This window comes from Mobula birostris, chromosome 30 (genome assembly GCF_030028105.1).
Source record: "Mobula birostris isolate sMobBir1 chromosome 30, sMobBir1.hap1, whole genome shotgun sequence".
In the NCBI taxonomy this organism is placed as follows: domain Eukaryota; kingdom Metazoa; phylum Chordata; class Chondrichthyes; order Myliobatiformes; family Myliobatidae; genus Mobula; species Mobula birostris.
In genome coordinates, this window is record NC_092399.1 from 6,748,176 (window position 1) to 6,766,295 (window position 18,120).

At 41.5% G+C, this 18,120-nt stretch overlaps 1 protein-coding gene across 1 annotated transcript in view; it reads left to right on the top strand.

Annotated features, from left to right (window-relative positions):
• Positions 1-18,120, top strand: part of LOC140190464 (cation channel sperm-associated protein 4-like) — a 61,298-nt gene that overhangs the window by 16,458 nt on the left and 26,720 nt on the right. The window contains exons 3-5 of the mRNA XM_072247078.1: positions 2,520-2,663; positions 6,969-7,070; positions 11,873-11,964. Of these exons, the coding sequence (XP_072103179.1) occupies positions 2,520-2,663; positions 6,969-7,070; positions 11,873-11,964 (338 nt within the window). The remainder of the gene's footprint in view (positions 1-2,519; positions 2,664-6,968; positions 7,071-11,872; positions 11,965-18,120) is intronic.

Here is an 18,120-nt window from a genome sequence, read left to right on the forward strand (position 1 = left end):
AAGTAATAACATTTGGTGCTGTGAAGCACTCCAAAATCCTTTGCAAGAGCATAGTCAGGCAAAAACTGGCGCAACATCACAGGGGATAACAGAACAGGTGACGAAAAGCTGTAGGCTGTAAAGAGCCCTTCTCCTGAGCTCTTTATGGGTACTTCACCAATCTGCCTAAGGCTGCAACTTCAGCCACTCGGTAGAGACAGTCAGGATAACAGTGGCAGTGAATTTCTGCACCAGTAGGTTTATGCAGTCTGCAGCTGAAGGCATCATTGATATTTTGCAGTACACCACTACAAATAAGGGAATTGCTGAAGACTATCTATTCAAATGAAGACAGCTCCATCGTCATTTTCTTGTGAAAAGAGCTGTTGGTAGCACATGAACTTGGATTTTCATAGTCAATTGAAACATGATTTGACTTACTGTATTGCCCCGTGAATACAAAAGTGCACTGTTTTGTGCACTTTTTGCAGTCCTGGATAGGTCTGTACTCTAGTGTAGTTTTTGTGTTTTTTCTTACATAGTTCAGTGTGGTTTTTGTATTGTTTCATGTAGCACCATGGTCCTAGAAAACGTTGTCTCATTTTTACTATGTTCTGTACCAGCAGTTATGGTTGAAATGACAATAAAAAGTGATCTGACTTGACTTGAAAAGAGATTATGCCTACTTTGAGCCTTGCCCCTTTCCAGGCTTGAATGCTCATATCTTCTAATTCCTTTTGTGCACAAAACTATAGCCTTTGAATGTAACAACTGAGCAACCACAGCTCTCAACTCTTAAGGCTTTTCAACTTAACTCTCAGCTGCCCAGTGGCCAAAGTAGCCAGTGACTAGAGGCACGACAGGGTGATGTGGCCATATATAAGAATTACAAGTATTACAAGTAATTTCACATTGATTGAATGGCTGATGCCATGGACCGCCCGTAACTCATTTATTCTGTGACTGTACTATCAGTTTTCTTTTTGAGTTGTGGCCACAGATCAAAGAGCTGTTTGGGGCATCAAAGCAAAACTCCCTGCATAAGATGAAAATAACCTTCTACAAAATCTGTCTTGCTACCCAGAACATCACATTTTTAAGGTCACACAATACGTCAGTCTCTTTGATGCTGGACTGATCCTTTTGATTTTGATTTAAGAATATAGAACTCAGCACAATTCAGGCCCTTCGGCCCATGATGTTGCACTGACCTTCTAACATACTCATTCTAACCCTTCCTTCTTAGGTAACCCTCCTGTCTCTTCCTTTTGTCTTATCCATCTCTCACCTTCTCTGCAACTTAAAGCTAATTATTTTTCTCCATCCCAATTCTGATGAACGGTCTTTGATCTGAAGTGTTAGTTCTGCTGCTCTTTTTACAATCACTGCCCATCCTGCTGAGTGTTTCTAGTATTTTCTGTTTTTATTTCTAATTTCAAGCATTGGCTGCTTTTTTTAAAATTCTGGTTATGTGTTGAAGCTGCCCTGTTCTTTACACCAGTGTTGTGATGAAGAATGTTCTAATTGGACCCCTGATGATCAAATAAACTGAAACTCAATCGGTACTGATGGAGGGGAGAACTTGCATGCAATAATTTGAAGAGTGAAATTGTTGTCCTGCTGAGTTGTTTTCTCTGAAGCAATTTCTCTGAGTCAATTTAAATTTCATTTATTCATTTGGTTTTTGGGGATATTCCTGTTCCTAAATTGGCTTCTTGTTACCTACATAGCTGCTTGAGATGTCCTGTTACATAAAAGGGGCTATATCGAAGGAACTGCTGTCATAACATTTTACATTTTCCAAATCTACAGTCAATGGCCTGTTTATTAGGTACACCTGTACACCTGCTTGTTAATGCAAATATCTAATCGCCAAATGTGGCAGCAAAGCATGCAGATGTGGTCAAGAGGTTCAGTTGTTGTTCAGACAAAACATCAGAACGGGGAAGAAATGTGATCTAGGTGATTTTTGACTGTGGAATGATAGTTGGTGCCAGAGGGGTGGTTTGAGTATCTCAGAAACTGCCGATCTCCTAGGATTTTCACGCACAATAGTCTCTAGAGTTAGAGAATGATGTGAGAAACAAACAGAAACATATAATGAACAGCAGTTCTGTGGGCAAAAATGCCATGTTAATGAGGGAGATCGGAGGTGAATGGCCAAACTGATTCAAGCTGACAGGAAGGCGACAATAACTCATAGCCATGCATTACAACAGTGGTGGGCAGAAGAGCATTTCTAAAAACACTTCGAACCTTGAAGTGGTTGGGCTGCAGCACCAGAAGACACGAACATACATTCAGTGCCCACTTTATTAGGTACTGGAGGTACTTACTAAAGTGGCCACTGAGTGTACATTTTTCAAAATGTTGTCAGGGCTGCTCAATTTGATTGCATTTCACTAGTAGCTCATCTGCAGTCGATATTCAAAGCTTGAATCACAAAATATATCAAAGCTTGTAGTGTGGGTATTTGAAGCAATCCCTACCTAAGGGTGTAAAAGTTGCTGATAATTAATTTCCTTTTCTTTCACTTCTAGGATCAATGGAGTGTGGAAGACGTAATATCTCAATGTATTTTACGCAATTTACTAGACCATATCCTGCTGAGGTCTTTTATTGTTGCATTGCTTGTTGGAAGCTTCATTTCAATCAGTTGTCAGACTGAGCCTACCATTTCAGAGGTAAGGAACTGACATTGTATTAGTACAGTGATAGCAATGAAAACCATGGGGCAAATAATTCAAATGCAAGGATGTAATGTTGAGATTTTATAAAGCACTGGTGAGGCCTCATGGAGTATTGTGAGCAGGTTTGGGCCCCTTACCTTACAAAGGATATGCTGAAACTGGAGAGGGTTCAAAGGAGATTTACAAAAATGATTCCAGGATTGAATGGCTTGTCGTATGAAGAGTGTTTGATGACTCTGGGCCTATATGACACTAGAATTCAGAAGAATGAGGGGTAACCTCATTGAAACCTTTCGAATGGTGAAAGGCCTTGGAGAGGATGTTTCCTATGGTGGGAGAGTCTTAAACCAGAGGACACAGCCTCAGAACAGAGATGTGTCTTTGTAGAATGGAGATGAGGAGGAATTTCTTTAGCCAGAGAGTGGTGAATCTGTGAAATCCTTTGCCACGTGCAGCTGTGAGGCTAAGTATTTATGTATATTTAAGGCAGAGGTTGATAGATTCTTGATTGGTCAGTGCATGAAGGGATATGGCAATATTCTCAAAATATCTCTTCTTCCCTTCCATTATGATAATTGTATGAGTTTGTAGATCAAAGCCATTGTAATGTGAGGTCTGGCAAACGTACATGAATAACCAAGAGAGAGAAATATTGAGCTTAAAAATCAGTACACTTGATGGGAGGGATGTTGCTGGGCAGTTAAATTGTTAAGCCCTTGGGAACATGAGCAAGGTTGGAAGATTCAATATAATGCAGGGAGCTCTCCTTCTTCATTGTCCATTCACTTTCGTAATGGGTGGGAGGCTGCTGCCAACAGTAGTAGTGTTGTTGGAGACAACAAGAAACTGCAGGTGCTGGAACCTGGAGCAAAAATTAAACTGCTGGAGTAACTCATCGGGTCAAGCATCATCTGTGGAAGCAAAAGGGATATGTCAGTGTTTTGGGTTGAGACCCTGCATCAGGACTGGGAGGGAATGAAGGGAGTGAAAGATTGATATGGAAGTGGGGGAGAGCAGTGGGATAGGAGTTGGTAGATGAGACTAGATGAGGAGGGTGATAATGGGCAGATGGAGCCAGGTGAGGTAAGGTGGGTGGAAAAGAAAATGTGAACCAAGTGAGGGAGAACCTGGATGGACTGATGGAAGATGGGAAAAAGACACGGGGGTATGGGTTACCTGAAAATGGAAAGTTCATTGTTTATCCCATTGGGTTGTAAGCTATTCAAACAGAATATGAGGTTTTTTCTAAAATGGTGAGTCCTGTCATAAATTGGGGAACCACTTCCTTGGGCACCTCTGCTCCATCTGTCAAAAGCAGAACTTCCCAATGGCCAAACATTTTAATTCCGATTCCCATTCTTGTTCCAACATTGTCGGGCCATGGTCACCTCTTTTGCCAAGATGAGGCCACCCTCAGGGTGGAGGAGCAACACCTTATATTCCCTCTGTGTAACCTCCAACCTGACGGTATGAATATCAATTTCTCCTTCCAGTAAAAAAAATTCCCTCCCCCTCCCCACTACTTCTGTTCCTCTCTCTGGTATTTAACTCTGTCCACCCACCTATCACCTCCGCCTGGGTCCCCTCCTCCTTCCCTTTCTCCTATGGTCCACTCTCCTCTCCTATCAGATTCCTTTCTCTCTGGCCCTTTATCTTTCCTACCTACATGGCCTCACCTATCACCTTCTAACTAGTTCTCTTTCCCCTCCCCCCCCCAACTTTTTATTCTGCCATCTTCCCCCTTCCATTCCAGAGCCGAAGAAGGGTCTTGGCCTGAAACGTCAACCGTTTATTCATTTCCATGGATGCTGAGTTCCTGCAGCATTTTGTGTGTGTTGCTTTGTTCTTCTAGTTTGCTTTTGGTTGCACTGTGGCAAGTGGAGATAGCAGAAGTCATACAGGTTGGTTTGGGAATGGGAAGGCAGAGAAGGGATGAAATGATAAGCATCCAAAAGCTCGAGAGTGGGAAAGTTGTCACTGGTAGAAAGATTCTGTTTGAGCTGGAGGAAATCGCTTTTAATGAAGAGGCTTGTCAGATGCAAGGTGAGGACTAAGATTACTCTTATTTCAGTTCTGTCTGGGGATGGTGGACAGGGGGAAGCACAGGGGACAGCAGATATTTGGAAAATAAAGCAAGTCCTTTCATAAACATAGCTTCCCCACAGATATAGTTGATGGAGCCCTTATATGTTTTTCCTCTATTTCCTGACATCTTTTCTCACTCTTCCCTAACAGAACAGAGATACAGTTTCCTTTGGTACTTGCCTCCCCCTTCCCCCATCCTTCATCCATCTCCTCATCCAGTATGTCAACCTTCACCATTTCTACCAGTCATATTTCCTTTCTTTCACCACAACAACCCCTCCCCCCGCCAATTAACCATTTTTTAATGTTTCCCACAGCAACAAATCTCTTCATTAGCTCAACCTTTCCCACTGCCCTGTTCTTTGGCATTTTCTCCTATATCCTTAGGAAATGCAACATCTGCCCCGACACCACCTCTCTCACAACTAAACAGTAACCTAAGTATTCCTGGTGAGGAGGAGATTTAGGTGCAACCCCTTCTACTTGGTTTTTTGCATTCAGTACTTACGATGTGGCCTCCTTTATATCAGCAAACTCAATCATAGATTAAGTAAGACCATAAGGCATAGAAGCAGATTTATGCTTTTGGCCCCTTGGGTCTGTTCCACCATTCCATTATGGCTGATCTATTATCCCTCTGGGGATAATAGGGGTTATCCCAATGGGGTTCCATTGTCCTGTTCTGCGCCCCCCCGTAACCTTTGATCCCCAATAATCAAGAACCTATTGACCTCTACTTTGAATATACCCAACGACTTGCCCTCCACTGCCGTCTGTGGCAATGAATTCCACTGATTCACCACCCTCTGGCTGAAGAAATTCCTTTTCATCTCTGTTCTAAAGGGAAATTCTTTTATTCTGAGGCTATGCCCTGTGGTCGTGGGCTCACCCACTGTAGGAGACATCCTCTCCACATCCACTCTGTCTAGATCTTTCAATATTCAATAGGCTTCAGTGAGATTCCCCCCTTATTCTTTTAAGTTCCAGCAAGTACAGGCCCAGAGCCATCAAATGCTCCTCATACATTAACCCTTTCATTCCAGGGATCATCCTGGTGAGCCTCCTCTCGATCCCCTCAAACGCCAGCACATTCTTTTTGAGATAATAGGCCCAAAACTGCTCACAGTACTCCCAGTGTGGTTTGAACAATGCCTTATAAAGCCGTAGCATTACATCCTTGCTTTTATATTCTAGTCCTCTCAAAATGAATGCCTTCCTTACCACCAACTCAACCTGTAGGCCATCTTTTTAGGGAATCCTGCATGAGGACTCTCAAGTCCCTTTGCACCTCGGGTCTCTGAGTTTTCTTCTCATTTAGAAAATAGTCTATGCTTTTGTTCTTTGTACCAAAGTTCATGACCGGCATACACTTCCCTACATTATATACACATGCACTTCTTTGCCCATTTTCCTAATCTTCTGTGTCCCTCTGCAGGCTCAGTGTTTCTTCAACACAATATGCCCCTCCACCTATCTTTGTATCGTTTGCAAACTTGGTCACGAAGCCATCAGTTCCATCATCCAAATCATTGACATATAACATGAAAACAAGAGTTCCCAACATCAACCCCCTACAGAACACTAGTCACCCACAGCCAATCAGAATAGGGCCCCTTCAGTCCCACTCTTTGCTTCCTGTCAGGTGACTTGTTTACCTTCAAACTTTCAGCTTCCCAAACACCTCCTTCTTAGTAATAGCAGCTACACTCGCTTCTACCACCTAACAATTGAATTTCTGGCATACCTGAAGTGGTGGCAGAAGCAGATGCAATAGCAATGTTTAAGTGGTTTAGACAGATAGATAAAATCCATGGAGACCGGCATTTGTTAATTTGTTATCATGGTCGGTTTAGGCATTGTTGGCCAAAGACTTTATTCCTGTGAAGTACTGTTCTGTGTTATAGATTATGTACTGTATTCTTGTTTGTGTAATTGCTGACACTTCAGAATCATGTAGTGTATCAAAGAGCATTGTGTCATTGGGGAGAAAATGTTGCAAGATTTTCTGACTCTGCAATAGATTTCTCATTGAAGGAATTAAGGAAATCCATATTTTAATGACTTAACTCTGATCTAAGTTACTGCTGGTCTTAACTGATGTATACCTGAGGTGGAATTGCATATATAAAGCATCAAAGGGTATTGTTAGTTGGTGTGTCTTGTATCACTGGTGCTCCTTTGGGCTCATTCCTCTTTAATATTTTCCCTACACAGAAGTACTCCACGATCTTTGTGACATTTGAACAGGTAGTGGTGACGATTTTTCTCTGGGAGATGTTGCTGAAATGGTATTATGGCTTCTGGATATACTGGAAGGTAAGTGTTGCTTGTGCTGATGTAAAGTTAGGTACTTACAAAAGCAACAAACAAACTAGATCTGAATGTGATCGTTGGTTAGTTAGCATGACGCTGTCATGACACCAAAACTATTCAATTAAATGTGTCAGTTAAATTGCTGTTTACTTGTGTGAGTTACTGAAAATGTCAAGGTTGCAAATATTGTCTTCAATTCTTTTATATGGGTAAATTAATTTTGTAAATTAAGCATACTCCTAAATTCAAATTAAGGTTTTGGAGAAGGGAGATTCTTGGAACTGAACATATTTCCATTTGACTGAGTAGATTCCTTTGCAGAATAGAAGAATGCAGGAGTATGTCTCATAAATATTCTAGAACTCCCCATAAGTATCTTTTCATTGCCAGGTGCTATTTTGCAGAAATCTTTCAACAAAGATAGTTCAGATCTTTTCTTTTTGTAAAGATATAGCACGGAATAGGCCCTTCAAGCCGTGCTGCCCAGCAATCCCCAGATTTAATCCTGGCTTAATCACAGGACATTTTACAATGACTAATTAACTTACCAACCAGTATGTCTTTGGACTGTGCGAGGAAACCAGAACACGCCGGGGAGGCCCACATGGTCACGGGGAGAATGTACAGACTCCTTACAGGCAGTGGTGGGAAATGAATAAGCAATCAAAGCGTTGTGATAACCACTGCGCTACCTTGCTGGGATGAATCTCTGGAAGAAAAGAGTTTTCACTGGCAGAGTAACTGCCACTAAACTATCATCTGGAGCTGCTGCCTCACTGCTGCAGGTAACTGGATTCAAGTCTGACCACTGGTGTTGTGTGTGTAGGGAGTTTGCACATTTTGTCATCACATGAGTGTTCTTTGGGTGCTCCGTTTTCCTACCTCATCTCAAAACCTGGATTTGCACATGAATTGGCCACTGTAAACTGCTCCTAGTATGAAAGAAATAAGTAGAATCTGGAAACCATTGACTCATAACATGAGGTAAAGTGGTCTTAACAACAACCCCTGCAGCACACCACTTGTCACCGGCAGCCAACCAGAAAAAACCCTCTTTATTCCCACTCTTTGCCTCCTGCCAATCAGTCAATCCTCTATCCAAGCTAGTTTCCTTTCTGTAATATCATGGCTTTTGTTAAGCACCTCATGTGCAGCACCTTGTCAAAGGCTTTCTGAAAATCCAAGTATATAACATCCACCAATTCTCCTTTGTCTGTTCTGCTTGTTATTTCCTCAAAGAATTCCAACAGATTTGTTAGGCAAGATTTTCCCTTAAGGAAACCATGCTGACTGCGGCCTATCTTATCTTGTGCCTCCAAGTACCCTGAAACTTCAGCCTTAACAATCGATTTTGACATCTTCCCAACCACTGAGATCAGGCTAACTGGCCTATAACTTCCTCTCTTCAGCTTCTTGCCCTTCTTGAAGAGTGGAGTGATATTTCCAATTCTCCAGTCCTCCAGAATTATGCCAGAACCTAGTGATTCTTAAACGATCATTACTAAAGCCTCCACAATCTCTCCAGCTACCTCTTTCAGAACCCTGTGGTGTAGTTCAGCTGGTCCAGGTGGCTTAATACCTTAAGATCCTTCAGCTTCCCAAGTACCTTCTCCCTTGTAATAGCAACTGCACTCACTTCTACTCCCTAATATTCTCAAACTTCCAGCATACTGCTAATGTCTTCCATAGTGAAGACTGATGCAAAATATTTATCCAGTTCCTTGTCCCAAATTACTACCTCTCCAGCATCCTTTTTCAGCAGTCTGATATCCACTCTCAACTCTCTTTTACATTTTATGTATCTGAAGAAACTTTCGGTATCCTCTTTAATGTTACTGGCTAGCTTACTTATATATTCCATCTTTACCTTCTTAATGACTTTTTTATTTGCCTTCTGTTGGTTTTTAAAAGCTTTCCAATCTTCTAACTTCCCACTAATTTTTGCTCTATTATATGCCTTCCTTTTTTGCATTTATATTGTCTTTGACTTCCCTTGTCAGCCACAGTTGTGTTATCCTGTTTGTAGGATTTCTTCTTTGAGGTGTGTATATCTTGTGGCCTTCTGAATTGCTCTCAGAAACTATAACCATTGCTGTTCTGCTGTCTTTCCTGCTAGTGTCCCCTTCCAATCAACTTTTGCCTGCTCCTGACTCATGCATCTATAATTCCCTTTACCCACTGTAAAGCTGATACTCCTGACTTTAGTTTCTCCATTTCAAATTGCAGGGTGAAGTCTATCATATTATGATCACTGCCTCCTAAGGGTTCCCTTACCTTAAGATCCGTAATCAAAGCCGGTTCATTTCACAACACCCAATCCAAAATAGCTGATCCCCTAGTGGGCTCAACCATAAGCTGTTCTAAAAAGCAATCTCATATGCATTATACAAATTCTCTTGGGATCCAGCACCAATCTGATTTTCCAAATTGGCCTGCAAATTGAAATCCCTCATGACTATTGTAGCATTGCCCTTTTGACCTGCCTTTTCTCTTTCTTTCTTTTTCAATCTTTTTATTAATTTCATAGAATGAAAACATAACATAACAATAATACAAATAGTAGGAGATACATTGTTACACTCAAAATAAGTAATTGTAAGAGCAAATAGTATAAATTGACAAAGCTCCCAATCATGTAGGATAACAATGAATAATACAAAGCAAAAAAAAACTGAAGAAAAATCATGAAAAAGAAAAAAATAGAAAAAAAAACAAACCCCATCCCAAAAAAAAACTAAACTAAACAGAATTAGTCAACTAAACTAAAAGACTTGGGCAATTCTAACAACTTAAAAATGGGAAAGAAGAAAGCCTTAGTGTCGACAACTCCATTCCTCTCAACCAACATTACAGAGAAATAAAATAAGTTTGGAAATGGTCAAATTACATCAAATGAAAATGCTGAATGAATAGCCTCCAAGTTTTTTCAAATTTAATGGAAGGGTCATAGACCGCACTTCTAATTTTTTCCAAATTCAAACACACCATAGTTTGTGAAAACCAGTGAAATACAGTAGGAGGGTTAATCTCTTTGCAATTCAGCAAAATGGATCTTCTAGCCATTAAAGGTAGTTTCTAGCCAGAAACTAGCTTGGAAAAAATTTTAGATTTAAATCTTTCTCAGAAAAGTGTTGTAGCAATTATATATAATATAATTATGAATTTATGTCCTGATGTCTCTAATAAAATTAAAGCTGATTGGGAAAGAGAATTTAAGATTATTATACCGATTGAAAAATGGGAAAAAAATTCTTCAGTTGGTTAATTTATCCTCTATATGTGCTAAACATGTGTTGATACAGTTTAAAGTAGTGCACAGGGCTCATATGTCCAAAGATAAACTATCTCGTTATTATTCTTATATTAATCCAATATGTGATAGATGTCATTTTGAGATAGCTTCTTTAACTCACATGTTTTGGTCATGTCCTTTGTTGGAAAAATGTTGGAAAGATATTTTTGACATTATTTCAATGGTTTTGAATATAGATCTTCAACCTCATCCCATTACTGCTATCTTTGGATTACCAATGATAGATTCAAATTATTTAACCTCTTCAGCATGTAGGATGACCTGCCTTTTCTATTTCCTGTTATAATTTGTAGCCCACATTGGAGACCTGTGTATATATCTCCCATCAGTCTTTCTACCCTTGCAGATTCTTAACTCTACCCACAAGTATTCTGCATCTTCCAATCCTGTGTCTCCTCTTTCTAATAATTTGATTTCATCTTCTACCAACAGAGCCACCCCAACCCCTCTGCCTACATGCCTGTCCTTTCTATACAATGTGTATCCTTGGATGTTAAGCTCCCAACTATAATCTTCTTTCAGCCACGACTCAGTGATGCCCATAGTGTCATACTTGCCAATCTCTTAACTGCGCTGCCTTATTGCGTATACACTGTGCAGTCCCATATCGTCACCCTTTACAAATTAGTCCCCATGTTATACTGCAACTCATCCCACTGTCTACAGTTTTGCCCTATAATCTGCCTGTCCTTCCTGAAGGTCCCGCTACACAGCATCTATTTATATACCAGCTGCTCCATCCTCAGCCCTATCACTCTGGTTTCCATCCCCTTGCCAAATTAGTTTAAGCCCTCCCCAACAGCTCTAGCAAATCTGCCCACAAGGATATTGGTCACCCTCAGGTTCAGGTGTAGCCCGTCCCTTTTGTACAGGTAACACACATCAAAGTTGCTGGTGAACACAGCAGGCCAGGCAGCATCTCTAGGAAGAGGAACAGTCGATGTTTCGGGCCGAGACCCTTCGTCAGGACTAACTGAAAGAAGAGCTAGTAAGAGATTTTACTTACTCTTACTCGCTCTTCTTTCAGTTAGTCCTGACAAAGGGTCTCGGCCTGAAACGTCGACTGTACCTCTTCCTAGAGATGCTGCCTGGCCTGCTGCGTTCACCAGCAACTTTGATGTGTGTTGCTTGAATTTCCAGCATCTGCAGAATTCCTCGTGTTTGCCTTTTGTACAGGTCATACCTTCCCCAGAGGAGATCTCAATAATCCAGAAATCTGAAGCCATGCCCTCTGCACCAGTTCCTCAGCTACACAATTCTTACCCTCACTAGCATGTGGCACAGGCAACAATCCAGACATTACTACCCTGAAATTAAATTGTCAAGTCTCTGATTGTAATTTGTGTGAATTTGGTGTGCTCCAACTGGCAATGCATTTCCCACTATACAATGTACACTGTAAATTAAAAATACATTTGTGGTTATGAAGGTTATTTTGAGGTTGTGAAAACTGCTTGCTATATTTTTGTGTTTTATTCTGTCAATTTTCTAGGATGTCTGGAATATTGCTGATTTCATCATCACATTCACCTTATTTGTGGGCTCCACATTGTCGAACAACAGTGGGTTTTTCTATGTGTTGAGGTAGGATGATACTGTTCGGGGAATAGTCGAGGATCATTTAAAATGTAATTAATACTAAGTTATTAGGTTCATACACAGGTTCCCAATACCTTAAAAGTAGAATGAAGAGGAGTTAAAGTTTAGTGACCAGCTGGATGTAACTTTCCAGTATCACAAGATCATAAGACAAAGGAGCAGAAGTAGGCCATTCGGCCCATCGAGTCTTCTCCGCTACTCCACCATGACCTAAACTATTCTCCATCTAGTTCCAATTTCCAGCTTTTTCCCCATATCCCTTGATACCCTGACTAATTAGATACCTATCAATCTCCTCCTTAAACACCCTCGATGATCGGGCCTCCACAGCTGTATGTGGCAACGAATTCCATAAATCCACAACCCTCTGGCTAAAAAAATTTCTCCTCATCTCTGTTTTAAATGGGTACCCTCTAATTCTAAGACTGTGGCCTCTTGTCCTGGACTCACCCACCAAGGGAAATAGCCTTTCCACATCTACTCTGTCCAACCCTTTCAACATTCGAAATTCAGCCTCGTCCTTGAGGATCGACTCCAATAACTTTCCTATGAGATCCCTTCTCATTCTTCTATACTCTAATGAATACAGTCCAAGAGCCAACAAACGCTCCTCATATGTTAGCCCCTGCATTCCAGGAATCATCCTCATAAATCTTCTCTGAACTCTCTGCAACATCAGTACATCACTTCTAAGATAGGGGGCCCAAAACTGCACACAGTATTCCAAATGAGGTCTCATCAGTGCCCCGTAGAGCCTCATCAACTCCTCTTTATTTTACACTATTCCTCTTGAAATGAATGCCAACATAACATTCGCTTTCCTTACTGCTGATCCAGCCTGGTGGTTAACCTTTAGGGTATCCTGCATGAGGACACCAAGTCCCTTTCACCTCCGATTTTTGAATTTTCTCCCCATCTAAATAATAATCTGCCCGATTATTTCTTCTTCCAAAACGTACAACCATACATTTCTCAACATTGTATCTTATCGGCCATTTCTTTGCCCACTCTCCTAAACTGACCAAGTCTCTCTGCAACCTTTCTGTTTCTTCAACACTTCCTGCTCCTCCACCTATCTTGGTGTCATCTGTAAACTTAGCCACAAAACCATTTAATCCATAATCTAAATCATGGATGTACATTGTAAAAAGAAGCGGCCCCAATACCGACCCCTGCGGAACACCACTAGTAACCACCAATCAGAATAGGATCCCTTTATTCCCACCCTTTGCTTTCTGCCTATCAGCCAATGCTCCACCCATTCCAATATCTTTCCTGTAATTCCATGGGTTCTCATCTTATTAAGCAGCCTCATATGCGGCACCTTATCGAAGGCCTTTTGAAAATCCAAATACACAACATCCACAGCCTCTCCCTTGTCAATCTTATTTGAGATTACCTCAAAAAAATTCCAATAGGTTGGTGAGGCAGGATCTTCCCTTCATGAAACCATGCTGGCTTGGGCCTATCTTGTCATGCACCTGGAGGTATTTCATAACCTCGTCCTTGAGGTTCGCCTCCAATAACTTTCCAACTACCGATGTCAGACTAATAGGTCTGTAATTTTCTTTTTGCTGCCTCCCTCCTTCCTTAAACAGCGGAACTACATTTGCGACCTTCCAGTCCTCCGGAACCATGCCAGAGTCTATTGATTCATGGAAGATCATTTCCAATGCCTCCACAATCTCCAAAGCCACCTCCTTCAGAACCCGTGGGTGCACCTCATCCAGTCCGGGAGACTTATCTATTCTTAGTCCATTTAGCTTCCAAAGTTTTTGACTGTACCTAATTCTATTCTCTGAGACCTCCGGCTATCAGGTATGTTGCTAATGTTTTCCACTGTGAAGACTGATGCAAAATACTCATTTAGTTCCTCTGCCATCTCTTTGTTACCCATTATAATTTCTCCAGCATCATTTTCAATCGGTCCTATATCTACCCATGTCACTCTTTTACTCTTCATAGATTTAAAAAAACTCTTTAAAAGTCGTCCGGTCCTCAGTTTTCTCACTTATTTTTGCTTCCTTGTACGCCTTCTCTTTTGCTTTTATTTTAGCCTTAACCTCTCTCGTTAGCCACATTTGTGCCATTTTTCCATTCATGATTTTCTTTTTTCTTGGAATATATTTTTCCTGCACTTTCCTTATTTCTTGTAGGAATTTCATCCAATTCTGCTCTACTGTCCCTCCATCTAGCTTACTTTTCCAATCGACTTGGGCCAGTATGTTTTATTTTTATTTTTAGGATTTGTAGTATTTTTTCCTTTCCACCTTTTTCTGTCTTCTAATTGCTCTATTTTATCTACTCATGTTTATTTCAAAGTTCTAGGCAAATTTATTATCAAAGTATGTATATCTTACCATATCATAACCTTGGAGACATTTACAGGAAAAAAAAGGAAATACAATATAATTTACAAAAAACTATTCCCAAACAGACTAACAAGCAACCAATGTGTAAAAGACAACAAATGGTGCAAATAAAAAATAATATTGAGAACTTGAGTTGTAAAGTGTCCTTGAGGGTGAGTCCGTAGGTCATAGAATCGGTTCAGAGTAGTGGTGATTGAAGTTATCCACACCGGTTCAGGAACCTGATGGTTGTAGGGCAAGGGTTCCCAACCATTTTTTATACCATGGACCCCCTACCATTAACCAAGGGCTCCATGGACCCCAGGTTGGGAACTCCTGTTGTATAGTAATATCTGTTCCTGAACCTGCTGGTGTGGGACCCAAGGTTTCTCTACCTCCTGCAGGATGATAATAGCTTGAAGAAGGCATGGCCTAGATGGTAGGGGTCTTTGATGATGGATGTTGCTTGCTTGTGTCAGTATTTGATCCATGTAAATGTATTCAGTGGAGGGGACTGTGTTGCCTGTGATGGTCTGTGTGGTGTCCATCACCTTCTGTAGCCTTTCCGTTCTTGGGCCTTTCCTTTCTCTTATGACACCATGCCATAATGCAACCAGTTAGAATACTCTCCACTGTGCACCTTTAGAAGTTTGTCGTAGTTTTTGGTGACATGCTGAACCTACACAAAATTCTAAGAAAGTAGATGCACTGTTGTGCCTTCTTTCTGATGACACTTCAGTGTTGGTCCCAGGACAGATCCTCCGATAATGTTAACATCAAAGAATTTAAAGATGCTGACCTTCTGCACCTCCAGTCACCTCAGGGGGACTGACTCATGAACCGCTGGCTTCTTTCTCCTGTAGTCAATAATCAACTCTTTGGTTTTGCTGACATTGAGTGAGAGGTGGTTGTTGTGCCACCCACTCAAGCAAATTTTCACTCTCCCTCCTATATGCTAATAGCATTGGCACTGTACGTAGCCATACAATCATAATATAGTGAGCAGACCAGAGAGCTAAACACACAGCCTTGTGTGGTGCACTTGTGAGTGTGGAGGAGATATGGCTAATCCTCACCAACTAGGGTCTGCCAGTGAGGAACTAGAGGATCCAGTTGCACAGGAAGATACCCAGGCCCAGGTCTTGATGCTTACTGATGAGTTTTGTGGGAATGATGGTGATGAATGATGTCAATGAAGTTTCTTAAGGTTGTAATAGCTGGGGTGGTAATGGGGATAAGCTTCCACTACCTATTAAATGCTCCCAATGCTGTGCGCCTCATATGGCATCTTCCAACCAAGTCCAGCTCCTGGCCTTCACGTGTGGTTTGGCTACTAAGCCTGGTGGAACTGACAGGAGAAGGAGTAAAGGCAAGTTACTGGTGCCTTAAAACCAGTTGCTTTGGGTAGATGGGGCTCATCGGCTGTGGTAGGAAGCTCATCTAGCAGAAGGAAAACTGATCTCAGACCGCCGCTGCCTTGCAGCCTCACCCACTCAAGGGGAAGGCTTTTGGAATAAACCCCAAGGGAAAAGTCTGGAGCTGGAGTCCCTAAGGCAATCCAATGTTGAGTTCAATGCCGACTGGCAACTCTTGCAATGTTGCTGGTGTCAGACTATATCAGTCTGTGCTGTCCCTTTGGGTTCATCAGATGTGTGGAGAGGGGCAACTTGCTGCATGGGCAACAGCCTGTTCTCTATATTATACTGCCCTAGACAATTAGGACACAATATCCCTGGTCGACCTAAATGACAGAGGCCTCTGAGCCAATGAAGTGCATCCTGACATACAGTATGTATCTTCATTGTCATTGACTTGATGTGCATTATTAGTAAATGACATATTTATGCAAAATATAGTCTGAAACATAAATATTTGGTAAATATTTATTATAACATGATGCTTGCAACCGCATTGGAGATATAGTAGGTACAATTTGCTCATTAACTCCTGATTTGCTAATTAAGTTTTCCTTTTGAATAAGTGAAGTTTCAAAATGGTCTGAACAGGTGACTTAATTGTTTATTATACACCCTCCATCTCTACAATAAGACAGGCTGACACTCTTGCATTCACTTGTACTTCCTTTTGTTTCTAATTAAAGCAATGTCTTCTCAGTCCCTCTGTGCAGAACCTGTTGTTTGAAGCTCTATGAGGTATTGAAAAAGGATCTAGTGCTTTCCAAGCATCTATGACAAATAAACTCCACCCAGGCTTCCAACCAGGTACAGGTAATAATTATAACGGATGTTTCGATGACAACTCTGCCAATTTCATCATGAAGATGTCGAATTTTGTCATCGAAACGTCCGTTATAATTAATACCTGTACCCAGCTGGAAGCCCGAGAAGAGTCTATTCACCTGTGAGAAATTGTTAGATTCCTAATTGCCACTTAGCAGTTGCAAAATGTTTGCAATAAGAAATCTGAGAATATCTCACAGTGCTTCAAGTTCATTTGATTTTTCCCCAAATCACAGATACCTGTCTGATGCACAGAGTGAAATTTGTGTCATTTCACTTAAAACCATTGTTCACCATTTAGGTAATTTTAAAGAAAATACTTGGAGACACAAGGGACTGTAGATAGTGGTATCAGAAGCAAAAAATGAGCTGCTGGTGAAACTCAGTGAATCAGGCAGATAAACAGTCTCAATCCTTTTATCTGCCTGACTCACTCAATATCAGCTGCCCATTTACCTGTACAGACGCTTGACCTACTGAATTCCTCCAGCTCCCCATCAAGAAGGCCCCAGGGCATTCCATTTCTTTCTGGATAGCAGACCCAACTAATTCCTTTCAATCACCTGCTGTTTCTCCATCTAGCAGAACCTGTGCCAACATCAACTATTTCAGCTTCTCCCAAACCAAAGATGTAGCAATGGCCACATAAGCTCCAATTTTCATTGGCTTTGTGAAGCAGTCTGTGTTCCAAACCTAGATTAGCAACACTCCCCAACTTCTTCCCCACTACGCTGGTGATTGATTGCATTGGTGACGTTTCCTGCATCTGTGTGCAGCTTGTCAATCTCATCAACTTCATAAGCAACATCCCACCCCAAAATTCAATTGATGGTCCATCTTCAATACCTCCTTCCCCTTTCTTGATCTCTCTGTCTCCATTTCAGGAGACAGGTTACTGGCTGACATCTTCTACAAACCCAGATTCACACAATTATCTCCACGACACCTCTTCCCACACTGCCACTTGCAAGAATGCCATTCAGTTCTCTCAGTTCCTCCGCCACATCTATTCTCATGAGCCCTTGTACTCCTGAACATCCAAGATTTCCTTCGTTTTCACGAAATGGATTCCTGCCCCCAACCCCACTGCTGTCAGTGGAGCCCTAGTTCCACTCCTCAACCACCCCCCCCAAGACAGGATCCCACCAACAAGTATGTCTTTTCCTCTCCAATTTCCGCAGGGATTGCTTTCTCCATAACTCCATTAAATTCTCATTCCTCCCCACCATTGCTGTTCCAGGCACTTATCCTTGCAATCGTGCTAAGTGTTGCACCTGCTCCTGCACCACCTCTCTCACCACCATCAGGACCCTGATGAGGCAATCGCTCAGATGTGAATCTATCTTCGTCACTTGTTGCATCTGGTGTTACCAGTGCGGCGGCCTGTTCATTGACGAGATTCGATGCAGATTGGGGGATTGCTTAGTTGAGCAATTTCACTTCCCATTCCTACACTGATATATCTGTCCACAGCCTTCTCCGCTGCCAGATCGAGGCTAGACGTAGATTAGAGAAGTAGTGACTTATATTTTGCTTTGGTTGTTTTCAGC